General features: G+C 32.4%; 1 protein-coding gene across 1 annotated transcript; it reads left to right on the top strand.

Moving 5' to 3' along the window:
* The first annotated feature begins 838 nt into the window (after positions 1 to 838).
* LOC134275246 (integrin alpha-4-like) lies at positions 839 to 24,649 on the top strand. The gene is made up of 23 exons (XM_062757521.1): positions 839 to 1,066; positions 2,205 to 2,326; positions 2,700 to 2,791; positions 5,411 to 5,662; positions 5,798 to 5,834; positions 8,755 to 8,838; positions 10,058 to 10,143; positions 11,199 to 11,252; positions 12,702 to 12,872; positions 13,633 to 13,738; positions 14,393 to 14,584; positions 15,686 to 15,886; positions 16,809 to 16,996; positions 18,536 to 18,688; positions 19,131 to 19,591; positions 20,149 to 20,314; positions 20,736 to 20,882; positions 21,162 to 21,284; positions 21,844 to 21,945; positions 22,675 to 22,800; positions 23,058 to 23,277; positions 23,428 to 23,473; positions 24,107 to 24,649. Exons 1-23 carry the CDS (start codon positions 915 to 917, stop codon positions 24,366 to 24,368), a joined length of 3,543 nt encoding a protein of 1,180 aa, XP_062613505.1. The 5' UTR covers positions 839 to 914; the 3' UTR covers positions 24,369 to 24,649.
* The last annotated feature ends 3,179 nt before the right edge of the window (positions 24,650 to 27,828 follow it).

The following is a 27,828-nucleotide window of genomic DNA, read 5'->3' as shown; positions in this document are numbered from 1 at the left end:
TTTATACTTCTTTATTTGTTCCTAATATGTGATTCCAAAACAATGATATTCAGCCAACTGCAGAATACTGTAAAAGCACACATTTTCGTGGGGTCAAATTTTCGAGTTTTTCAAAATTATCGGTTTGTGGGGATTTGATTTCGTGGTTGGAGAATATTTAGTAAGTAATGCATAAAAAAATTTATATTTGGTAGTCATGATTTCGTGGGTTTCTCAATACCTCGAAAACAACGAAAATTAAACCCCCCACCCCCACCCCGCAATGAAAATTGATGATTTCACAGTAATCTAATTTCGTTTAGAAACCTTAATTTCGAAGCGCGATTTTCGTTGACGCATTAATAATATCGGAAAAATACTATAATTACACTGAAATGCATATTTAATGGACATTTGTTTGTCGACAATTTGTTACTCACTCGTTTTACATAATTATCTTATTGTTATATAAAATTACTCTTTGACTTTGATATATTTGCTCTTCAATAATTATTTCTGCAAAAAATGCGAAAGAATATATAAATATTGAACTTCAAGCAATGTTAGTAGAACGTTAGACATAATTATGAAATAAAGAAAAGCAAAACCACTCCTTGTCTGAACAAAATAGCTCAAATTATAAAATATATATACATGTATATATGTTATTTTAACACAATGTTTTAATGCTTACAATAAAAAGGCTTAAGTCACTTCAACAAAATAAGGATGTCTACTTCCTTCAAAAGGTGATACAATCTTAAATGCATGTTTCCGCTGTTCGATAGAATGCTCCCTATTACTTTTATCAATTTTATATAAGAAACTTAACCACAACTTCCATTGCTGCTCGTCATTCAGGAAAAAGCTACTTTGATTAACACGTTTGCAACATCAAAAAGGCTGTACCCTGTTATGATATAAGACAAACCATCATGTCGTTGAAAGATTTATGTCTGTTATTTGTATTTATCCCCGTGATATCAGCGTTCAATGTTGGAATCAAAGAGGCTAAAATTCTGGCCGGAGAACCGGGCTCCATGTTTGGTTATTCGCTAGATTTTGCCACAAGGGGTAAGAATGTTTGGTAAGTAAGAAAATTCGTAAGCAAACATTATTTGATGAATATGTTTTATTTCGTGAATAATACGTTGTGTGGAGCTATAGAGTGTAAAAGAAGCTCGCTCTCTAGAAAAAAAAAGAAACTGGATTCATGAAATTAAATATACGCTGCCAAAATACTGTATATTTATTGCTCACAAAAAGTTGTGCTCAACACTCTTTTAATTTCTCCTAATTCTTAGTTCAATTATGGCAAAAGAATAATCTAAAAAATCTTAAACATCTTTCAACTATTCTCGTTTTCGAGAGCTACATTATGCAGCGTACTTGACAATGAAATATGAGATAACGAAATGTATTCAGGCTCAAAAGTCCATTTAACAATATTTAATAGGAGCAGGACAATCGTGGACCTCCATAGGTAGGATCTGATGCCATGGAGGAGTGGGCATCCCCTGCCGATCGGTCACACCGGCAGTGTGCTTCTTGTCATGATCATGATCGGAAAATAACGAAAAAAATCCGTCGACAATTCAGTGTGAAAATAATGGCCTAACAATTAAAATGAAAAACATTCTTCAGGATTGACTCAATGATAAATTGTATTTGCTAACAAGAACATTGTATCGACCATAGAACTTAAGAAATGATGACTTTAAACGAAACTGCTGATATTTTTTTTTCATCAACTTGTTTGTCAGTAATGTGCCTCATTTCATAAATTGTACATATGTAGATCAGGCTCTTGCATATCGAATCAACTGAGAGATATAAACCCCGTATACAGGGGATGAAGATAAAGATATCGTTGCATAAGTAAGGGAATGACGATTGAAAAGTTAAAGTCATCACATTTATCGTAAAGCTTGGCTGTTAAATTTACCATTAACATCTTTTTCAAGAAAATATTCAAATATGAAACAGATTCTGTCAGACTCCTCGGTATCTTTTTTCTCAAGCTCACTTGAAATATCATCTCGGCATAAGAATGGAAATAACCAAAGTTTATTGACAAAACGTTGTGTCGATATATCTAAATATCGAGTTGAAGGCCAAAACACCTGTTTTCTTCTTTTTTTTCGCGTATAAGACTTTAACAAATTCTGCTTAATATGTTTAGAAAAATAGGTCTGCATGATTTTTGATTATTAAATTTTGGACAGGTTGCTGATTGGATCACCAAAAGCAACGGACGATGACTTCGGCATGGCGACAGGGGCACTGTACTTTTGTAGTCCGGGATTTAAAAATCTCTCTGACTGCAAAACGGTATTAGTTCCGCAAGGTAGGCGCTGAATAACGCTCAGACGTCTTTTTTTCTCTCTTTTTTAAAGGATCAACAATTCAAGTTGTCTTTGACTTACTGTGTTTATCTGTGCAAAAAAAATAATAGCGGAAATTTTTTAGGCAACCTTTATGTTTGATTTTCCTCTCCCGAGTCAGGGTATATGTATTATTTAGTCGGTTGGTATGCAGGATTTTTTTCCCTCAAAAAATTTCGTCATATTTGTTGATGGGATAAGAGGAATAAAAAGAAAAAAAAATCTTGTCATGGAATGTAAAAAAAAAAATTGGGTCGGGCCATCTTTTGTCAGTTGGTCGGGAGAGGGTAACCTAACAATAATTTTAAAGAAGGCCTTATCTTTATATCTATGCAGTTGAAAATTCTGGAGTGGGATTTACGGAAGACCGGTCTGAGATGTGGCTAGGTGCGTCTGTGGATGTTGGTTTGGAAGCAAATGCAGTTTCTGTAAGTCCGAACAGTATGTTTTTAGCTCTAAATATTTTATGAGGTTCATGACATATAATGTTGGTCTACCGGTATTGTAGAGGAAGTCCATTTTCCTCTACTTTTTCAACCGGAAAATTGTCTCTATACTATTACAATCACAAAATTTTACCTTAAGGACCTTAACACTTACAACTTTTCAACTTTATACACAACCATTCCCCATGATTGATTAAAGTCTAGGCTTTTCGATATCATTGACAGTTGCTTTTTCAATAAAAATGGAAGTCGTAAATTTTTTTACCTTTTCATTGGTCATTTGCAAAATTATTTTGTTAAAAAATATTCTGATTGTACACCCAGCACTCTGAAGTTGACCTCAAAAACATGCTTGAGATTCTTATTGATAATATCTATGTTGTGTTGAAGATAAAGTCTTCCAACAATCTGTTGGAATTCCCATGGGTACCAATTGCGCCCCGTTATTAGCAGCCTATTTTTGTATTCATATCAAGCAAAATTGTGCGTATTGTCAATTAACAATGATAATTTCCATTCTTGTGTCGATACGATATATCATAGTGAGAGATAAAAGAGTATGACACACCTGTTTCATATTTGGATATTTTACTTGAAAGAGACGTTAATGGTAGTCTAACAAACAAGCTGTATGATAAACGTGATGACTTTAACTTTTCCATCGTCAACTTCCCTTACTTATGCAAAAACTTACCTTCATCACCTGTATTGGGAGTTTATATATCTCAGTTGATTCGATACGCAAGAGCATGCTCTACGTATAAACAATTTATAAAACGAGGTAAATTATTGACAAACAAGTTGATGAAACAAGATTATTAGCAGTCTGGTTTAAAGTCATCTTTCGTAAGTTCTATGGTCGATACAATGACCTTGTCAGAAAATACAATTTATCTTCGAGTCAAATGCTGACTGACGTTTTTCATACTTATTGTCCATTATTTCAACACCGAATTGACGACAGATTTATTTCCCGTACATGACAAGGAGCACAGCAAACGGCGGGTGTGACCGGTCAGCTGGGGATGCTCACTTCTCATTGGCACCTGATCCAACCTGGTCCGTGTTTGCTCTGCTTCTAATTTGTATTGTTTTATGGACTATTGATCTTGAATTATCTCGTTATCTCCATATGTTCCATGTAGAACTTACGCTGCGTGGTGCAAAAGATAAGTAAATGAATCCATGTTTTCTTAAAATTTTGTAATATACTGTGAATCATTTTAATTCGTGGGGGTTCTTTAGTAAGGAAAATTTGACCTCTTCATTGAGACGCAATTTCGTAGGTTAATCGTAAATATGATGGTTCAATAAATCAATATGTTAGCAAAATAAACGTTCGTGTGGATGTAAATTCGTGAGTAAGGGTGACCCACGAAATCCACAAACCTTTTTCCTCATGAACAATAATGATTCTACAGTGTACATCTTTCATGAATGAAATACGGAGAACATGAACAGTAAACAAGCTCAACAGTTCATAAACAATTATACTGAAAGGGGGAGAGCAAACACTGACCTCTAGAACAACAGAGGTTGAATTACTGCCATAAAGGAACAAGCATGTTATGACCGATAAAACCCGTCCTGTGCTTCTTGATACGGAAAATATAGACAATTCAATGTGGGAATAATGGCCTCACAATAATTTTGAAAATGCCAGTCAGAATACACCGTAATGATAGTTGTATTTGGTGACAAGGTCATTTCATCGACCTTAGAACTTGCGAAATGATTGAAACAAATTGTCGATATCCTTGTATCATTAACTTTTTTGTTCATAACTTGCCTTCATTCAGAAATTTTTCTAATGTAGAACATGTTCATGGGTATGGAATGCATTTGGAGACTTAAACCGTATACATAGGTAATAAGTGTATAAAGCTTCAGATGTAAGAGAAGATGGCGATTGAAGATAATAAACTCATCACTGTTGTAATAATTTTTTGCCAGGTTAACATTTACAATTTTTCAGTAAAATATCAAATATAAGACAAATGTGCCAGTGTTCGTTGTAGTAATTTCTTATTCGATTCAACTCTTATTTTTTAAAAAATCCATTTCCTTCATTTTTAAAGGAAATGCTTAATACTTAATAATTTTGTCTATTTAAATGGGAAAAGGGTGAAAAAGAACGAACAGTGATGGAACAGAGTATGAAATCTAGGGATTGGGATCAGGTGCTTCAAAGGAGTAAACATGCTCTCTAGACCTAGCACTCCCGCCATGAAGCTTATGAATTGATCTTGTAGACGGAACAATCCGTTGTCAAACTTATTACAAAAACATAAAAACAAATGCTAACAATTGTTTGAAACAAAAGTACGGCCGAATGACAAGTTATATTTGCTAGACAGGAAGTCGATCACGATGACGCTTCTACTATTCTTATAGAAAGAAAAGAATTGCAACCACTTACAATGTAGTTACATTAAAATTGCAAGGCGCTTCAACCTAGGAAACATCATTTTGGCAGGTTACTAGAACCTCTTTTGCTGTGAATTTCAAACATATTACATGTATTTTTGGCAGAATAATTTGATAAGCGATTAATTTTATCTGACAAATAATTGATATGCATTTATTCCACATTTTCATTAGTTCTGTGGCCCGCGATGGATGAGGATCAGCTCTGATAACAATGTAAGTGCGATGAATGGATTGTGTTATGAGGTGCCATTTGGATGGTTAGAAGGAGATAGGTCCGGGCTTGTTGATCCCAAAATCTTACGGGGACTGCACAGTTCCGATCGCGACGACCAGTTCCCAGTTGCTGATGAGTCTGCGATAAACAAGACCATAAAATATGGAGTCTCATCATCAGGAATTTCCATTAAATACTATAAAACTGATGCAAGTAGAACTGTATTTACAGATGAAAGAGATTTTTTTTTCAATAATATTTTTAAAAAAATTTTTTGCTTAATAATTGTAGTAAAACACTATCTTGATGCTATAATTTCAAAGGCAATGATTTTTTCATTGAAGGTTTTTCTGGGATCTCCAGGTTTGAATGAACTTGCAGGTAAATAGTTCATACCATTCTGTTTTTGTATTCATTGAAATTAAATCTGAAAAAGATTGCTTCTGCATCCCTTCTGCAAACTGAGCAAGAAAATCGTAAATATTATAGTTCTAAAAGATGTTGCTAATATTTATGCAAAACTACAAGAAAAAATATAGGTGTGTATTATATTTTAATTTCTGTACTCACATTTTGAAAGGATCAGATTTAAAGAACTACAATAATCATTCATGTCCAGTTCCCTTAATCAATTCGATATTGTCGACATCGCAATGTAAACAATGTTGATACGATATCGTGAATACATCATCTACATTGTTATTGTTTCTACATAAAAACATCGTCAACGTCGACATCGCAATGTAAACAATGTTGATACGATATCGCGTTTACAGCGTCGACATTGTTATTGTTTCTACATGACGATATCGTCGTCATCGCAATGTAAACAATGTTGATACGATATTGTGTTTACATCGTTTACATTGTCATTGTTTCTACATTACGATATCGTCGCGATGTAAACAATGATGATACGATATCGCGTTTACATCGTCTACATTGTTATTATTTCTAAATGATGACATCGCCGCCGTCGACATCGCAATGTAAACAAAGTTGATACGATATCGCGTTTACATTGTCTACATTGTTATTATATCTACATGACGACATCGTCGACATCGCAACGTAAACAATGTTGATACGACATTGCGTTTACATTGTCTACATTGCTTTTATTTCTACACTGTACCAGGTATATTGACAACGCAATGTAATTAATGTTAAAACTATTTTGCATGTACTGTACAGATGACAAACACTGTTTCCAAGGTTGGAAATCATTTTTTAGTTCATTTTCAGAATGTAAGAGACATGCTTCATACTTGATTCCACTTGTGGACTCATAAGAGTGAAAGATTGCTATGGTGATGATGTGCAAAAAGTAAACAGAATATATTGCCTTATCAATATGAACTCTACTTGATTTTATGCGTTTAATGCATTGTCAATGATTTTACCAAAATAAAATAACAAAAAAGGAAACTTAATTTTGACAAGATGACGACTCGATATAGGCCAACACAGATGCTAAGTATATAAACAAAAAAGATAGGAATGCAATGTTCATACAACATCAACTCAATTACCGACCAACATAGCGATGTCGACGATGTGAACAATGTAAACAAGATTTAGAAAAAGGGCAATGTTGACACGATGTCAACTCGATATCGATCAACATTGCGACATCGACGATGTGAACGATGTAAACAAGAAAAATGAGAAGGGCAATGTTGACACGACGTCGAACCGAAATCGACCAACATTGCGATGTCGACGATGTGAACGATGACAACATGATAAAAAGAAGGCACTGTTGACACGATGTCGATTCGATATCGACCAACATTGTGATTTCGACGATGTGAACGATGTAAACAAGAAAAATGAGAAGGGCAATGTCAACACGACGTCGACTCGATATTGACCAACATTGTGATGTCGACGATGTGAACGATGTAAACAAAAAAAAAATGAGAAGGGCAATGTTGACATGACGTCAACCCGATATCGACCAACATTGCGATGTCGACGATGTGAACGATGTCAACAAGATAAAAAGAAGGCACTGTTGACACGACGTCGACTCGATATCGACCAACATTGCGATGTCCACGATGTGAACGATGTAAACAAGAAAAATGAGAAGGGTAATGTTGACACGACGTCGACTCGATATCGACCAACGTTGCATTGTCGACGATGTCAACGATGTAAACTGGTCAATACAAGCAATGTTGACACGATGTCGACTAGATGTGAACGATGTAAACAAGAAAAATAAGAAGGGCAATGTAGACTCGATGTCGACGCGATATCATCCAACATTGCAATGTCGACGATGTGAACGATATATAAAAGAAAAATAAGAAGGGCAATGTTGACACGATGTCGACTCCAACATTGCGATGTCGACGATGTAAACGATGTAAACAACAGAAAAGGGGAAGGCAGTGTGAACAAGATGTTGACGTTATGTTGTTAAACAATTTAATATGTAGAGAGACAAACGAAGGTATTATTGTCATGTTGAATATGTTAAGATATTAGGAGGACTGGTATTTTTACAGCGATGTCGACAATATCGAAAAAACATCGTGCAATGGACATACCTCACAATAATTCCTGCTGTATATAGTATTAAAATAATCAATGATTAAAAATTTATAATAGTAAAGGTAGCGACTTTTTAAAAAGATATCAGACAAAGGTTAACGGAAGTATTTGTTAACAAAAAATTCTCTCTTATTTAACAACATAAGCAAAATCATCAAAAGAACTGTTTAAATGGCATAATTTTAATAAATGAATGTTGTAACAGTAAAAATATTTATAAATTCTCCGTATTTTTTAAAACTGCAAGAATAAAGTCGCATGGTTAAGAGTTGTAGAGTTTTAAGCTTAGTTCCTTGTAATTTCCACCAAGTAGAAGTACCAAAGAGCAATGGTTCTCCCCTAAGATATAAATCTGACAATGTTCCACTATTAGCATAATCGATTACATTTCTAAGAAAAAGGTTCAGTCAATATTTTAATTCATGTCTTTTAAAATATCATTATCATATTTTGATATTGGATATACGCATATCAAGTGTTTTCGTAAAGAAATACCATCATATGCACAGTGAATTTATCACACTCCATTTTATTTATTTATTTTCCCTTTCCTCCTACTGGCAGGGGAAAAAATAAATAACAAAGTATAATTTTTTTAAACAGCAACTTAAACTGGACTATTTTAAAACGGGGCAAAATTGATTGCAAACGTGAAAGGGAAACATGATATGGAAAGAAAATAACTGTTCGCAGTACGAGGATTTTCTCATTTTTTTTTTTTTTTTTTTTTTGGCAATAGGTGGCATTCTTCGTGTGGAAGCTAATACTGGCTACTCAGTAAAGGCTGTGAACACCACACCAGCTAGACAAGGGCAAATGTATGGTAAGAAGAAAAATATGTACAAGGGTTATTCAATAATTAATGCAACATATGCATTATCGCAATAAATGTATTTATGTATTCTTATGCTTATATGCAAGCTCACCGCAGGTTGTTTTTGCTAATTTTGTAAAAGTCAAATAAAACACTTTCAAGATGAATAATGTCATTTATTAAAATGACGGTATAAATGTGAACAATTTAACAAACAAGAAGCGGATCAGATTCACAAGCTTTGATTAGCAGTTACGTAAAATATGATAATGTCTGATCCCCCCAAACTGACTAGAAAAAAGTATCTGTAAGACAAGACAATGAAAACTTCATATGAAAAAGTTAGCAAAAAGATGGCACATCAACACAAAATAGGCCACAAAATAGAATCAAAACATCATATTAAAAAGTTAGCAAAAGGATGGCACATCGAAACAAAATAGGCCTGTATTATTTATTTCACATTCAAAAAGAATTTTTTATAAGAACATTTTTTTCATCAGAACGACATGCTTTTCCTTAGCTTCTTCTTTGCAAGGAAATTCACTTTCAGGCATGGTAATTTAACTACGTTTTAATTTATATATATAAATAAGAGATCTCTGCTAAGAAGATATAATTGATCGAGTACAGATTCGAAAACTAGGTTCATAGAATAACTTCTAAGGAACCTTACTGAAGATCTGTTTTGATGATTCTGTACATACTTACTCATGGCGTGAAATTAGATTAGAAAGTTCAGACGTGGAAAAGAAAGTGAAATGATGGTATTTGACTGGTTGATCAAGATCTGTAGAGATACTTATATATCAATACCGTGAGCAACACGTAATCTGCAAATGCCATTCTGTAAAGTGAAGACGTCCATTGACAGACAAAAAAATTCAAAAAAATTCATAACAACAATTGAAAGAATTCCTCCGAAAGAATTTTGGGTTGCCTATAAAAAGAATACTGTAAATCACTTTTTATTCGCGAGAACTTTATTTTCGCGTAATTACGCGAGACGGTATGCTCGCGAAAAATTCATTCTCGCGTAAAATAGAATTCCTTAATATTACATAGAGCAATGACCACAATTCGTGAAAATTTTATCTCGCTAATAAAGAGTCAATGACTATCTCGCGAAAATAAGGTGTCGCGAAAATTAAGTGATCTACAGTATGACGGGATGTATCGATATATCCCGTCATATAGGCGAGGAAAAGCAGTTATGTTCTTTTTTCAGGTTATGATATGAATGTTGGCAGATTTTATGGAGATGGACAATACTATTTTGCCATTGGTGGCCCGCGGGACGGGGGATCTGGCAAGGTTCAGATATCAATTTTAGATATTTATTTTATATCTATAAATACTCCTTATCAAGATATATAGATCCAACCTATGATTTTTTCGACGGTCTATCTTTTGTCCTGTTTTGGATTGAATTGTCATACTAATATTGTTTTTCTTTTTATAAACTGCCGCTCGATTAATTCAGAATTTGCAACAGGACAGTGTTGTTAATATAATGTTTGAATTGATCACTGTTCTATTAATTCACATACTGGTTCATTAACATAATGAGAAAATAATTTTGCTTAAAGAAAACCCAGAATCACACAAGCATAAGTCAGGGGTAAAAGATAATAAATATATGTCAGATCAAAAAGTAAAATAGGAGGTGCACAATGGCAATATGTAATAAAGATTCTGTGAAAGTTTCATTAAATTTCCTTCAGTGGTATGAGAGGAGTTGCGGATAAGAGATGTGTACCCCAAAGCGTAACAGACAGACGGACGGACGGACATACCGATTACTATATATAGCCTCCCACTTTTCAAGCGGGCGATATAACAATGTGTTCAAATCATCATATATATATTTTCTGACATTTTGAAATTAAAGCATACTACAGCAACATAAATAAAGTAATAGAGCCTATTTTCTTTGATGTCAATGCTAGTTAAATGCATTTTTCATAATAAACTGCATTCAGTTTTATACAGGATGTTTAGAGTATAATGAAATGTGATTGAGTAGAAAGGGTAAAAATAACCATACGAAGTCGCTTTAAAAAATAAAACAATTATTCTATTTTTGAACACGGCATTGAATAATTATATTCCCGAGCATTCTTGAGGAAGGATCAGGTACCTAAAAGGAATAACTATCCCCTGTTAATCAGGGGTCCGTTTTACAAAGGAACATACGACTAAGATCAAAATTTTATTCTGCTCACAACTTTCTTATTAAATTTATTTGAAAATTATTTTAATCTTTTTAAAAAGGAATTAAGTTCATTTGTTAAACGGGACCCAAAGCCATAAGTATTGATCATGTACTTGGAATACATAGACCGATTAAATTTTTTTCTTTACTTCAGGTACTTATCACAGATTTAGAGAATGTTGTCAAGGAGACTTTGGTTGGAATTGAGGTATTAAACATTTTTTTTTTTCAGATTATACTATCAAAAAGACTAATGTGTCATAGTGTTCTTAATGTTTATGTGTGCAAGACGTTTAATGTATTTGAATTAGCTTCTGCCAAAGGCGCTTAAGGTAGGATTCTTCTCTGGTTTCTGGCTAGATGGAATATGCAAATTACATTTGTTGATATGTCTTATATATTAAGATGTAAGAGATTTAAAAGACGATATTTTTCTTTCCTCATCACAATTATACAACTTTAAATAGAAATGGTAAACTGCGTTTGAAAACTGGCAGGGACTATATTTTTGGCGGAATGGTGGCGTATGAAAATATCTTCTTTTCTGCCTCTCAAAATTATTATAGAACATTGAATTTAGTTATAATTTTTACGCAATCAAAGACTAGACGAAATTTTCAAATGTAAGTTAAATTAATAATAAAGGACTAAAGTTTCAAAATATATCAAATAAATAAGATTTTTCACACAAACTAAAACTATGTTGGCTTTTAAATGCTTCAAATCTAAGTACAAATTTGAGCCAAAAATCCATAAAAAGTGTTATTTCTCTCTTAGTAAACGATCAAAACTTTTAGTTTTTGTATCATTTTGTACCTTTATGTGACAACTTTACTATATGTGAAAATTGGAAAAATTTAAATATAGGAAGCATGAAAAAATAACTAATAAATCCTAAAAATTTAAGAAAAGTAGAGGAAATTCGGATTAGCAAATATCCATTTTATTTAAATTATCCATGTCAATTTGGTAATATCATCTTATAGGCCCTATACGGTATTATCTTTTTATGCAAAAAGAAAAACATTCAGACTTTTGAATTACGAGTAGGAATTGCTTGATTGGACACAGTATTTTTTTTATTCTTAATGTCCAGGAAAAAGGTAATGACCTTGACCTGACCTTGCCTCTAATATTAAACGGTCAAATTTAATCTCACTGATACCATAACTTAGTGATATTGTCCTCTTGATTCTGTGAAAGTTTCATTTATTTTTAAATACAAGAAATGTGAGAAGAATCCTACCTTAAAAGAAATCACAGTCCATGCAGTTTAAAAAAAATCAATAATCATTGGCCTATTTTAAAAGACTTAGTAATTCTGATTGACTCAGATTAAAGAGGCTGGGGTGGCAGCCATTTTCAGACTATTTCGATCTCCTTTAAAAGACGAGCTCCATATAAAGATATACAAAAATGATCAAATTTTAAAGCTAAAATGTATTCATTTTTTCTTTGCAAATGATAGTTGACAGCTTAAGATACCGTATCTTAAAAAATAAGTTAAATCTGGTGGTTAATTTGTTGACCCCCCAGCCTCCTTAACAAGACTTCTGAAGTCTTTCATTCTTCTTAGCATATATAATGTTTTTGAAAAAGAAAAATGGGAAAATGCAAAACTGATAACTGAAAAAAGACTTCATTATATTATGTTTAGCCTGGTAGCTATTTTGGATCTGTGTTGTGCGTTGTGCCGGGAATAGGTTTGCTCACAGACCAACTCCTTGTCGGAGCCCCGTTGTATAGTGAAATGCAGACGTATTCTAATAACTACAACGTGAATGAAAATCAAGGCCAGGTGTACGTTTACAGGAAAACCCAATCAAATGTAAGTGTCAGAGTTGTTATTCAAAATTATACAAACTACAATACAAATATCTAGTGTGGATATACTGTAAATGTATTATATTTAGCGTGTACGATATTTGGCGGATATTGAATTTTGAACTAGTTAGCGGAAATTTGATTTAGCGTATCTTATTAAATTATTCTTTATTTGTGTATGTACAAGACATTTAGCGTTGTACTTGAATTAGAGGAATTTGCTTTCCGCCAAAAGCGCTAAAAAGAATACACAGCCAAATGTAATACGTTTACAGTAATAGGTCATATTTGAAATTTGTTCAGTTGCCCTCTTCCGATCACGACCGACTGACTAAATGTGACCAGACTCGAAACATTTTTTAACCTCCAGGCCTTGGAGAAAAACTATCTTAATTCCTGTATTGAATATATGTTTCCCTTAATTAATTCCCGAATATTTCTGTTCTGTCAAAAGTTATGTTGAAATTTGCCGCCTTCCTACCGACCCAATATTATTACTCTTAGTCGGGAGAGGGCAAGCAAAAATTATTTTGAAGATGACCTAACCTGAATTTACAATATAGAATTTGTAAACATTAATTCTAAGGAATGCTCTCTCAGTACGTTGTAATAAACTGATAATTAACCTATTGCAAATCAGAATACTACAGAGAGAATTCCGTGCCAAATAATACAGATAACATAATGAATGACATTTATAGATATAGTAACATTTGGAAGCATTTCAATCGAAAAAGATGGGGGAAAATCCTTTGATTTTGTAGAACACATTGAAAAGAATACAAACTTTAGATGGATCCAGATCTAGAAGAGGCAGGTTTGGCTATGCAATGGCTAACGTTGATGATCTAAACAACGATGATTACAACGGTAACATTTTGTTTTTGTAATGGTGATCATAGTTGCAATATTGAAATTTAAAAAAAGTTAAAAGCTAAAATAACGAACGATGATCTATCTGAAAATATATCAATTAATCAACAATAAAATTATGTGAACTAGCGTTAGTGATATGAACATTATTATCTTTTTCATTAATAGAAGAAACACTGCTCAAGAAATTTGCTTGCTTGATATCTTTAGTGTTATTAAAGACTGGTAAACTTCAATGGTTTTTTAAAGAGATAAATGAGAAATATTAATGTGTATAAAAAATTGAATATAATAGTCATAATACAACTCAACTTATTACATAATCAGAATTATAAAAGGCTTTCAAAAATCTGGATCTCTTGATCTACATCATACATGTTACTGAATTAGGAATAGGTTATCGTTTATTGCTTCCTACTACACGTAATTATAAACATGTTAGGCCATTATATACACACTGAATTATCGACGGAATTTTTTCGTTATTTCCCGATCATGACAAGGAGAAAACGTGAATGTGACCGGTCGGCAGGGGATTGGTTTGTCCTCCATGGCACCCGATCTCACCTCTGATGGATTGTAGGTCTGTGTTCGATCTGCTCTTCTTTTGTATTGTTTTATGTACTTTTATCGTATAATTTTGGTATTTAGACGTAGTTATTGGGGCACCTTTTGAGAATGACGGACAGGGAGCGATGTATGTGTATATGGGGTACAGGAGAGGATTTTACTTGACACAGACAATTACTGCAGCAAATGTGGCTCCTTCTGGTACAACACTGTCTACATTTGGTAGCTCAATTTCGCAACATTCTATAGATTTCAACAACGATAAACATCGAGGTATTTGTAATTATCTTACTTACTATTTTACATTTATATTCCTTGAAACATTGTTATACTGCATATGAAAATATTTGAGACGGTATTTTTTGTAGGTAAAAGTAAGAGAATTGTTACATATTTGATTTTTTTTTACATATATAATAAAGAATATTTTCTTGTAATTTCATAAACTCTGGCTATGTTTATTTGTGGATATTTATTAGTACTGCTGTTTTAATTTGATTTTGTTTCATGATTTCTATGGTGGATAGATCGATACAACTTTGTTTGGGGCAATGTACACTTAACAAAACTTCTAAGTGTTCACTCTAATAAATGTATTTTTTAAAGAACTACTTTACAGAATGGTATGATACACTGCATTTTCAAATCGTTACAACAAATGAGTCTTCTAAATAATGTTCCGTGACGAAGCTTAAAAACAATACGTCTCAACTTTGCAGCACGTGTTTTGTGTAATTAGCATCTTTTTGAGATCATTATCAAACTTTAAAAACTGGTTCCACTAAGAAGCACAAAACATTGGCAAAATGACCATTGAGAAAGAAGGGAGAGCCGTTGGAATGTTGATATCTGAATCATCCTTGTAAATTTTGTTCAATTCCTGAAAGTATTAGGTTTCTGAAAATTACAGGTTTCAGAACTTAAATTCTAATGGAGAAAAATATAAGTAAAAATAATTTCAGTAAGGAAAATATTGCTTTAATTACTTCTTCCTCCCTATTGAACGCATGCGCAGAAAAGTTGAATAAGTTTCCATGGTTACCATGAATTTTGATACAATCTTTTTAAAAAGTTGTCAAAACATATTCTTAAAAACTTGTTAGAATATATTTCTCACCTTTGCATGCTCCAATTGAATGTTGTTTACAAGTGTGAGCTAAAAATAAATTCGCTATATACTCATAATTTTCATAAATCTTTCTCTGTAATTATAAGATAGAGATATTTAAAAGAATAAACCTATCTAGATTTTGACTCATTATGTAACTTTAAAGAATCACAGAACAGTGGTATTCTGTTTAATATATCAAATGAAATCTTCATAATAAAAAGAAAATATAAGGCTTAATTTCTAGCATTTTGTGTCATTTTTAGACGTGGCGATTGGTGCGTATGGATCAGATATGGTATTTGTTCTCTACACAAATCGTCCAATTACGATGAAAGTTGAAACCAGGACGACGAATCTTGTGCCTTCCTCAGGAGGGACGATGCCTATCATTGGGTACAACACAACGGAGTTTACATTCAATGTCTGTTTCGAATACGAGGGCGCTAATATTCCGACTGATGTCTGTAAGTCACTTTTAAACAGTAACGTTTAAGTAATGATTTCGTGAAGGTTGACTTGTAAACAGTTTTAGAGACAACTTTATATTGTCTTCTTTATTCCATTATTTAATGTTTATGCAAAGAAATAAGCTCAAGATCATAACACATCGACAATATGGTGAACGTGCTTATGCATTTAAAAACTTTATGCACATGTTTATTTCATATCAACTATGTTTGAAAGCATGTAAAATATTTTATGGATACCTGATATGGCGGTGCTTTGTTTGACACAAATGAAAACGCAGTGTTGCAATTTGAATGGTCATTTATTAATAAATAAATGACAAAGCAAACAACATATGTCAACACATAGTATAATTGACAATACCAATACAATTAAACACATTGCGTAATAGAAACAAACGCATATAGCAAAAAACATCATAGAATCTTAAGTTCAGAATATTATTCAATGAGGTACGCAAAAATGTACAGTAAACAGAATGCGTATTTCAGACCCAAACAGTGTCAAAACAAAGAACAAATGAACAAACAAAATGTTTGTTATTCAAACGGCGACCTATTAAGTATATATATATATATATCTAGACACAACATCTTTAATGAGGCGACTTGTTAAAAAGCTGTTGAGATAATTTTTTAGCGGTAATTTATGAAGTAATTATCTACAGAACCTTTCAGTTTAGAAGTGACTTATGAAATAACTTTTGACACAACCTTTCTTTTTAGTGGTCACATGTACCAATGAAGTGATCTTGACATAGCGTTATATTTTTAGTGGTGAACTACATTTGTATGTAGCAACTGTTGACGCAACCTTTACATGTAGTTGTGATCTAATTCATGAAATAACTAATATATGTGTCGAAACATTGCATCTGTAGTCTGTGAAGTTACAGTTGGCACAACCTTTCCTTTTTAGTGGTGACCTATGAAGTAACTGTTGATGCGACCTTTCTAAATACCAGTTCCTCAAGTCAAGGACGAGTCTGTATTAACCGATTAAAAACGTGTTCCAATAAAATATCTGGAAGCATCACGGTATTCAAAGCATCCTCAGAATTCAAGTGCGTTGATCCTTCCTTTGTTGTTGTTGTCAAAGATGATTGGGTAAGATTTTTTTGGGGGGATATGAATTTTCTCTACTTATATGATATTTTGAAGAATCTAGAAGAAAATGAGTGAACTTGCATACATCTGAATACATCTTCTACTTTGATTGTCTGAAGCTTTTTGCAAAATACTTACTATTCCACCCAATTGAATTTCATGTATGCATACAATTAATAACATTTGGACTATGAATCAACAACACAATACCATATTCAAAGTAATTTGTGTTTGACCTCTCCCGACTCAAGGTTAAAAAGTATGGTCACTAGGTAGGTGATGATTTTTTATATAGAAGATACCAGCATTCGTAATTACAGGATGAGAGAATATAGGGAAAAAAGGTTAAAATTAGGGATGTCAAAAATGTCAATAACTGATATTCGAATATTCTAGAGGAGTATTCGAATATACTGTAAACGTATTACATTTGGCTGTGTATTCTAAGCGCCTTTGGCGGAAAGAAACGTCTGCTGATTCAAGTACAACGCTAAATGTCTTGCACATATACTCATGTATACGTAAATGAATAAATGAGCTAAATCAAATCTACGCTAACCTGTTCAAAAATCAATTTCCGCCAAATATAGTTCACGCCAAATATAATACATTAACAGTATTAGAATATTCGATAGAATAATACACATTTTGCATTATGAAATATACATTTTATCTCTCCCATCAACCAGTTTACGCGTTATGTCTTATTGTGGAATAAAATTTCATGCAGAGTTTTGTAAATGCAAAGTTATTATATTTTTTAAAATTTACAGAATATATGAAGACTATAGATCCAAAATGTTATGAAAATTTGTTTTTGAAACTTCAAAAGATTCTTTACTATTTTCCAGATTAATTGGTTGTCTTACCAAAGTCTACACTAATTACTCCTACAAATTTATACCACACTAAACAATTATCTTCTAACGAAAAATATTATCAATTATTTTTATCTAATTAATTTCCTGATAATTATTTTTAACGATATACACATAAACAAGGAATCCACGTGTTTTCTGTAAAACAGTGTCCTTACAACAATACAAACTGATTGTAAGCACTAACTGGCACTGTTATACCACTAGTTAAATGATCAAAGAATAATTTATTCTAATAGTTCCACTCTTCACAGTTTTGGAGTAATCCATCATGATGGTCTTTTAATTAAAAAAAATCAAATCTTATTTCCAGTCAACGCTACGAACTTGATTCAATTTCAAATAAAACTTGCCAGATTTTTCTCTCTATTTAATGTCTGTATACTTAAATATATGTACAAACCGAATATTTGAATCCTATACTTATATTATATGAACTCATCGAATGAATATTCGAATATTCGTTGACATGCCTACAGTTAAAATCGCTTCCTTGAGGTTAATAAAGATTTGAGTCGCTCCACTTTAGTCAGTCGGTCAGATGAGGGCAAACAAACATTTTATTTTAAAGATGGCCCTACATGTAATGTTGATTTCTAAAGCAGTAATAACATTATTTACGTAAATCATTTATAATTCTAATCTTTACTTTCTTACATAGACAAACATGAGGGGTTTGTTTGTTCCGGTAGAGTTTGAGGTAGAGTTCAATGTTTCCACTACTGGTAATACACAGTGTACTGTTAGCTGTCCAGTCGTCAACAAGTTTGATCCAAATAACGACGACCCACTTGCAAAGACTCGAAAATACTCGGTAAGTGATCAACTGCTCTGAAATTGCATGTGCTTCAAAACGAACGTTCTTATATATGTATGTGTATTTTGTATAATGCATGAAAACTGATATCAGGTGTTTCAAATTATATTTTCAAGATTAGGCACTAAAAAATTCTTTTGGAAACATCCTGATGAATTGAAATTCAGTACTGTGTGCTTATATATAAAGAAAGGAGTGGGGTGTCAAAAGGGTTTGAATGAAGGGAGAAATTGGAAGGCGAAAAGTCAATTCATGATTTAAACCCAGGAAAATTTTGCGTAAAAGAAATGATTTACAGAATAGTTTTTACGATCTTGTAATGCTTCGTAAAGGGTCAATCCTCAAGAATCTGATTATACCAAAGTCATTTTCTTTACTCCGGGCAATTTAATGTTACATCTGAAAAGACAATATGTTGAAACAAATATCTTGTTTTCAGTATGAATTGGAAAGGACTGGATGTGGAGAAGATAACGTTTGTCAACCAGATATTCAGATTTCAGTCACGTCATTGGATAGCATTGTAACAGGACCACAAGCAGAATACACAGCAGACATCGCCATCAACAACGAAGGAGAATCATCTTATGAGACAGTGATCAGTATTACATATCATTCTAATCTGACATTAGCCGACACAGGAAACACCAGTCAGGAGTTCCCTGTGACATGTTCTCCTGCTGTTGGCTCATTGCAGTGTATTCTGGAAAAAGAACAATTGAAGAAAGACGAAATGTTCAGTTTCAGAATAACACTTGATAGTAGAAGTCTGTTGCCTGTGATCAACGAATTTGAGATGAAGGTTGAGGTGAAATCAAGAAGGAATGATAACAGTATGGAAAGTAAGCTGTATAATAAAATAATCAAAGTACTGACAGTGGTGGCAGTCACTTATAACCTGTAAGTATACATTTTCATATTTTCATCTTCTCTGATTTTTACTATGTACCTGCACTGAATTATCGCGTTAATCGCACTATGAATGCAACTTCCAGTTAAGTGCAGTTCCTTTCTTTTAATCTCACAGTACAAGCTGTCCCATATAACACATTCACATGAAGATACAAATGCATATACGCATGCAAATGGAATATATATTTTTCAAATATAATTCACAAAGCATTTTTGTATGGAATGGATATTTAGTCAAGTAGGGTTTGCTTGTAAATTGATTTGTTTACGCAAACAAGTTCAAACGACCCCCTCGACAAACAAAACTTTTAAAACCCAAACATGCTATCAAAATACAAAACAGGACTAGCTTACATAAAATACCTCACAAGAAAGATGTTGTATAATTGATGACAGGGTGGTCTAGACTTGTTACATACTATTTTTGTTAATTACATATTACACAAATTACGTTCTATCTACACTTGTACAGTTTACACAGTAAAATTTTGAAACTTAAGTGACTCGTATATTTTACCAAGTTAATATTCAGATGTTTATTTTAGATCACCCGTCCCTGAAGTTTATATTACGAAAATAACCCCAGAAAGTCCTTCTGTAGAAGTAATTCACAGTATACAGATCGTGAATACCGGGCCTAGCCACCTGATGGACGTATTGACCTTTAACATTGAATATCCTCAGTCCACACTAGTTAGACCGTCGAAAATTGTAAGTTGTCGAATACAAATTACCGAGATTAAAATCTTTATGACATTTCGACAAAGATGGTATTAATAAGCTTTAAGAATATGCCACCATAGAAAAACAAAATAATAATTATGAAGATCGTATTACTTTGTAAACTTAATTCAGCAGTGCATGTAACTGTGATAAGCATTGCCTCTATGTCCTTAATTGGCAAAATTATGACTAATAATTAATATACTTGTTTGTGCATGTAGAAACATTGTTTTTAATGCACTTCGAATACATTTATACATGTACACTTAACAGCTGATTGGAAGTTAGCGCTGCATTTTAAGCTCAGAAATTTGTTAAAAATCTAATGGCTTTAAAAATCTTCTTCTCCAGCCTAAATACATTTTTAACAGGCAAATATTTAAATGCATTTTATTTTTTTTTCTCTTAGCTTTTGAATGTTTCCTTAGCCAATAACGATACTTTGATACGATGCCAGAATGTTCTTCTGGAACCAGAGGGCGACACAAATCTGACCTACAGAGCTTTCACTATTCCCATAAACAAAACGAAGAACTCAGAGCCTGCTGGCAATTTTGTAAGAAAATATCGAATATACAATAAAATACGATGACATCGGATATGATATAATAATAAATAATATACTCAGAAATAAGTCATGTAGTTTTAAACAAAGTTTTGCACTAAAAAATACGTATTTATCCCTTTTTGCTTTTGTGTAAGCGTGTTTTACTGTGTATTCTCTTCACATTTTGTTTTTATCAATTTCTTTCACCTTATGAAGGTAATTACATGTATGTCGGGAATATATTGAGGAAATTCTAGAAAAAAAATTGTTTTACTGTTTTTGTATTAGGATTGTGAAAAGAACGAAGAATGTAGTAGAGTCAAGTGTGATATTGGAACCTTTATGTATGATAGTTTTATATCGGTGACCATTTCCTACGATGTTGAGCAGAATCTGTATGAAATCATCAATGTGAGTACGTTAAGACCATTCTGTGAAATTGCTCTTAATATATTTGACATAATGAAATATTATCTCTTTCATTTCTCTTGAAAACAAAGTTGTTTTTCAATATTTAAACACTGCTTTACAAGTCACTTGCACAAAATTCTTCAGCTCGATGAAACGTACAAGGACGAATATTTCAAAAACACATTTACCTGCTTGATCATGTTGATCTTTGTGATATTACTATAATTACAGACGTACATATAACTCTAAATGTCTTTCTTTGATTTTAATATAAGAAATAATGCTGCATTCGTATACAGAAAAAAGAATAAATCACTTTTGCTGAATATTATGCATTCAACGTGTCTTGCAAAATCAATTCCAATACTAACAAGAAAGAGATAATTTTTATTGTAAGCTTATTATAAAGTACAACAATTAATGAGTTAAAAAAATTGAAATAAGATCTCTTTAATAATTAAAGCGAATTGATTTTGTTTTATTGCCAAAAGTACATTTGCAGTTGAAAAACTTTCCTCGGTCAGCATCGATGAAAAATTGTGTTTTATTATTTCTAAAGGCTCAGGCAAGTGACAATAAACCATTTGTCCCAATAGCAACAACATTTATTCCGGACACGGAGAACCCAGGGGTAGACTTAAAAGGTCAAGGAAACGGAATGGTATGTCTGAGTTACTTTTTAAAGAAAAAGTTTTGAAGAGATAAATGTAGCATTTGTGTAACAACATATTTTAGAACAACCCTCTCATATACATTTAATATTATGAAGGTAACGAATAATCAATCTAAAAAATTCAGTATGGAGAAAAAACATGAACTCCAGGAATCAATAGAAATGGGATCACGTGGGAAGAATCAGTAAACATCTCTTTTTGACCTGTTAACCCACCATGAGCCTTGTGTATTGAACAGGCATACAGCCTACTCTGTTGTGAAATTAAGCATGAAACAATGACCAAACAAATGATACCAAATGGTAGGAAAATACGACTCAACTCTAGATTGTATTTACGAACAACAAACCATTATTATTTTTGCAAAAAAAATCGGTTTTCATGAACATTCCTGAATTTGCATTATGTCTTGTCTAAATGTTAATGATACATAAATATAAGGAACAGTTATAAAGATCAAAAATCCATTGAAAGAAAACGAAGTCAGAGCAGAACAACTAATGATAATAGCAAATGTGGGACCAGATGCTATATAGCGGTAAACATCCCTTTTTTCTAAAGTTTTTAGATTAAGTTTATGTGTTCACATATATTACATGTAATATAGATGTATGATGAATAGAGCTATATCTTATGATCAAAACATTAACGACAGTGTTGAAAATTAAATAGTTGAAAATTTGACGGAAGGAAAATGCTCTAGAGTTCAATTGTAGGTGAAAGTTGTAACGAAATTTCTTCCCAGTACACCGATGAAGAAGGAAGTTCCTGTGTTGGCCATTATCCTATCCATTGTTAGTTCATTGGGAATTCTCGTGGTTGTTGTCCTAGTACTAAAGAAGGTTGATTGTGGATAATTTTGATACGAATGTATTTACCAACTTAATATCAAATAAGAAAGAAAATATATTTTTAATTCATATATTTCCAGGTAATCAATATATATAAAGCTTCAAAAAGAATTAAACGTTTTACAAATTACGAAAATAAAATGTAAAAAGAAAAAAAAATGATTATTGACAGGACTTATCAAAGGGTGAAACAAATGTCTAAATTAACTTTTGAAAATTATAAAAATTATCACATGATCATTTTGCAGAAAGGATGTTTTGAAAACAGATATAGAAAACAACTCGAGTATCTGAGAGCATGCCAGAGAAAAACAAATGAAAATAATGTTATAGATGATGCATGTAATCTGGAAGGAATGGAGAACGAAATCGAAGAAAAACCTTTGTTGTCAACATTTTTAAACACCAATAAAAAAAGAAACAACTTTGAAATAGAAGAAGACAAGCTGGGATCTCTCGAGAATAAAGGTAAAAAGTACATGTATATGAAATTGTTTGTTGGTTTTTGGCTTAAGTATTAAGATTTAGATTCTGTGGAATTAGTGAATACTTTAAATGTCTCGACTTATTTATTTGAAAAAAAAAACAAGATGCCAATATATTTTATTGATGTGACAGACATGGTACCATCATCGACTAAAGAAAAAAACAAATTAGAAACAAGGTCAGATTATTTTTTATTTGTATGTCTCCGTTGTCGTATTTTGTTGAAATATTTTTATAATATCGCATTTTAAAATGAAAAGTTTATGTCTAGGACTGCTATTATGGATCCTATTTAAATATGATAACTCTTAATAAGAAAAACCCAAACTTCTCCGTTTTTATCAAGAATAATAACCTAGCTATACAGGACCCTGTAGACTTTTTTCGTTAGAATATATCTTAGAAATGCTTATTATCATAATCATATTTCACCAAATGAACGAGTCAGACGCAAATTGTAAATAAAGATATTTGTATTAATACAAAAATATTTTGACAGCTCAAATAACCATCAAATTGCTCACTTCTGTCCATAATCCTTAAACACTAGAACATCTTATCTTATCCTCCTTCAATGAATCAAAAGTTTGTAAAACAGTTTGTCGTATGTTGCCACTTAGTGACGTTCAATAATTTGTTATTATTATTAACAATGACATATAATTTTAGCAGACACAATATGATAAATAAACCAATTTTGTAAAGGGATACAATCAAATTGTAAATGCACTGTAAATGTATATAATGAATTTTTAAAACATGGCAGTTTTAAAGCAGCGGATGCTTAAAATGTCCTTATATTTCTTTACAGCATGCCGGAAATTAATAATGAAAAAGGATTACTCTTCTCTGAAAATTTCGACTCTGATATCAAACTAATGAGAACTGATGAGAACATTCTAAATGTTCAGAATACAACTAATGGTGAGGATGCGGCGTTTGAAAAAATGGCTAATATTGGAGAGGGTACCTCTGATGCTCAAAAAACGAAAGTTAATGAGGATGACAATCATGCCCCGATGGCGGGTAGTGTTCAGGACCAGTTTGATAAACGTGATCCAATGGATGTGTAGAAAAGGAACGGAATAATGGTCTTACAGAGAATCTGTCTTAAACGTCACATTCTATAAAATGTTGTTATATAATTTATAAACTAAACACATTTGATTAAGTGTCCTGTTTCCTACTGCATTCCTATGGTACTAGAAACATCATTGTCTTAAAGTGAAACAATTGTAATCATTAAATTTTCTCAGGCACCAAACTTGTATAAAATGTCAAATTCTTATTCTATACATATGCCTCTTGTTTTCGTTTATGAAAATTATGACACCAAATAATAAATTTTTTCTGTCTTTATTTCATGTTTAGTGCATGCATTTCAAAAAGACACTGTTTAAAGAAAGAAAAAATAAATATTCAGATAATAAATAATTTTTTTTAAACGTTTTAATAAAAATAAAAAAAAACAATCAACAGTAAAATAGTCTAAATTAAACTAGAGGTACTGTGAGCAATGAGCTCACTAAATGATACCCCCCACCTCCTAATGAATATGATAAATGGCAGTGTCAATGTTTTGCTGAGGTAAACCAAAAATATGTATCGGATCAAAAAGTAAAATAGGAGATACACAATGGCAGTATGTAATAAAGATTCTGTGAAAGTTTCATTAAATTTCATTCAGTGGTATGAGAGGAGTTGCGGATAAGAGGTGGGTACCCTAAACCGTAACGGACGGACCGACATACCGGTGTAAAGACGAATAATGACCCCCATCGAATAATGACCGGGGGTCATTTTTCGACAGCGAAAAATGACCCCCGGTCAATATTCGACGTAGAAAAATGACCCTTTTGCCCGTAGAAAAAGTGTCACCACCCTAAAAATTTGCAGAACCAATGAAAAATGAAAAAGAAAAATGACCCCCGTAGAAAAATGACTCCCTGTGGATTTAAGCTGAAATTTTTAGGGGGCAAAAAAAAATTAGATAAAAAAGCATGTTGGCCAAATTGCTCACCTGAGCTTATTTGGAATAAATTGATGATATGTTGATCACATAACATACGATTATAGTTATATTTTAAGGCCAAGGCGATGATTCAGAATCTAAAGTAGTAAAGATAACAATGGTTGAAATCATCGTATTGACAGAAAAAAAAAATCAGCAGTATCATATATTATTATATCCTCCGCTTGAAGAGCGGGAGGGTATGTAGTGATCGGGATGTCCGTCCCTCCGTCTGTTACGCTTTGGGTATCCATCTGTTATCTGCAACTCCTCTTATATAAAAAGATATGTTTATGAAACAGCTTTGCCCCTGTATGGCAACAAAGCGAAGATTAAACTTTTCTTAATTGTAATTTAAATATAATGGTACCCAAAGTAGGGTTCTTCTCACAAGAAATACAATTGCAAAATAGGAAAGCCCTTGCGCCACTTGTTCAAAATCAACGGCTAAGGATAAGTGTTTGAAAGGTAGGTCAAACTCAGAGGTCAAAGGGTCAGAGTTGATTTAATGTCACAAGGATTACATTTGTGAAGTATGAGAGTACTAGTATCTACCGTTTAAAAGTTATAGCCAAAGTAAATTAAAAATTTGGCATTTTTGTGTAAAATGGGACAAACCCCAAGGTAAAGGTCAAAAGGTCAAATTTGGAGGTACCCAAAGTAAGGTCTTGTCACAAGGAATATACACATATTGAATATGAAAGACATAGCTACAATAAATGAAAAGTTATGGTCAAGGTTAAAGTTTTTTCGGACAAACAGACCGCCAGATAGACAGACAGATATACAGACGGACACGATAAAACTATATACCCCCGAATCTTAGATTACAGGGACATAAAAAGAAATGGTCTTCAATTAACTTTTCATATTATGATACAGTATAAAGAAGACGGTACAAAAATGAAAATGTTTGTTCTGATTTTCATATTCTCTGAAAAATATACTCAGAAATGGGTAAAAGGGTGGAGTAAAACAAGAATTAAGAAATGTAATGAATACTGTGTGCTAAATCAAAAGGTTATGTCTACATGTATAGTTTTTGCATTAGAATGTGTATTTTGTACTAGTCCATAGCTTTACAGAGCATATTTTTAGGTGTTATACCCGCCCCACCCCTAGGAGGAAGTCGATTATCAACAAAAGCAACAAAAAAACTACCCTACCTTTATTTTTCTATAAGGAGGGACTTAAAATAAGCTTAAAATAATCTCTTATTCTACTAATTTTCAACTGTTACTTTGCCACAATACTTTCAAGTATACCCCCACCAACATTTAAAGTATTCTTTAATCATGGCGAAGTAAATTATGATATGATAGAACTTGTGTGAAGGCTTAACTTCATTTCAGTATTTTATCTAGAGCCTCTTTCAGTATTATTAAAAGGTATAGAGTTTTATTGATATTTTTGCTTTTCATTTTTTTTTTTTATTTAAAGTTATTTGGGGGGGGGGGGTTAAAAATTTCCTCCTCTTTCATTGTCAAATAGGATATGCCAAATTTATACAAGCTAAAAGTTGAAATGAAGGAAAAATTAATTTTTCTATTAAAGAGTATTGGAACCTGATTGTTGCATGGTTTGATTTCTAAAAACAAGTGGAATATCATTCTTTAAGCAAACACTATAAGGAGGAATATCAAAAAGAAAGTTTATTTACTTGACAATTAAAGAACCTCTTTTCACTATAAAGGGGGTCATTTTTCAATGGGGGTCAATTTTTTATAGGACTAACATATAAAATAATGACCCCTAGGACACTTCTTCTACAAAAAATGATTTTTTTCTACGGGTATGGGGTCATTTTTTGTCGTTGAAAAATGACCCCCGGTCATTATTCGATGGGGGTCATTATTCGTCTTTACACCGGATACTATATATCCTCCCGCTTTTCGAGCGAGGGGTATAATAAAAAAGAGAAGAGGAAGCTCTTAAATCATAAGTTATGTTCTTTATATGAATAATGGGATTACGAACTTAAGTATTTCCAGACGGTTTTTTTTTACTTTCGTTTTCGTTTTCCTTTTAAAATGAGGATTAATCAAGAATGGAAGAATGAGTAAAAGTGATTTATGTGTATTTAATTAACATTCCTTGTCATTGATTATCTTCAATTTTTAAATATTCAGAATTTTCCGCTTATCGAATTATTGTGAATAAAACGGTCGACAGGGGATGTTTGCTACTGTATGGCATCTGCTCATATCTCTTCTTTGATATCTGATCTCCCTTGTGATATATTTAAAAGTTCAATGTGCTTGATCGGGTCATTATTTAGATTGTTTCAACGGTCCACTATGCTACACTTCAGTTCGTAAACTTCATATTCTATGCTTAAAATTTTCGTATGTTAATAATTTGCGGTAAAGTAAATCATATATGTCAAAAGAAAATGAGCTTTCAATACTTTAAAAAGCCAATGATATAACAAGAAAAAAGACGTTGTTCATTTAAAATTCGGCTAAAGGTAAAGTGAACTATCATAAATATATAGAAATTCTTTTCAATTATTATTAAAAATA

This window comes from Saccostrea cucullata, unplaced genomic scaffold (assembly GCF_032062105.1).
Source record: "Saccostrea cucullata isolate Sc308-1 unplaced genomic scaffold, CSIRO_AGI_Scuc_v1 ctg72, whole genome shotgun sequence".
NCBI lineage: Eukaryota > Metazoa > Mollusca > Bivalvia > Ostreida > Ostreidae > Saccostrea > Saccostrea cuccullata.
This window is presented reverse-complemented; position numbering and strand designations above follow the sequence as displayed.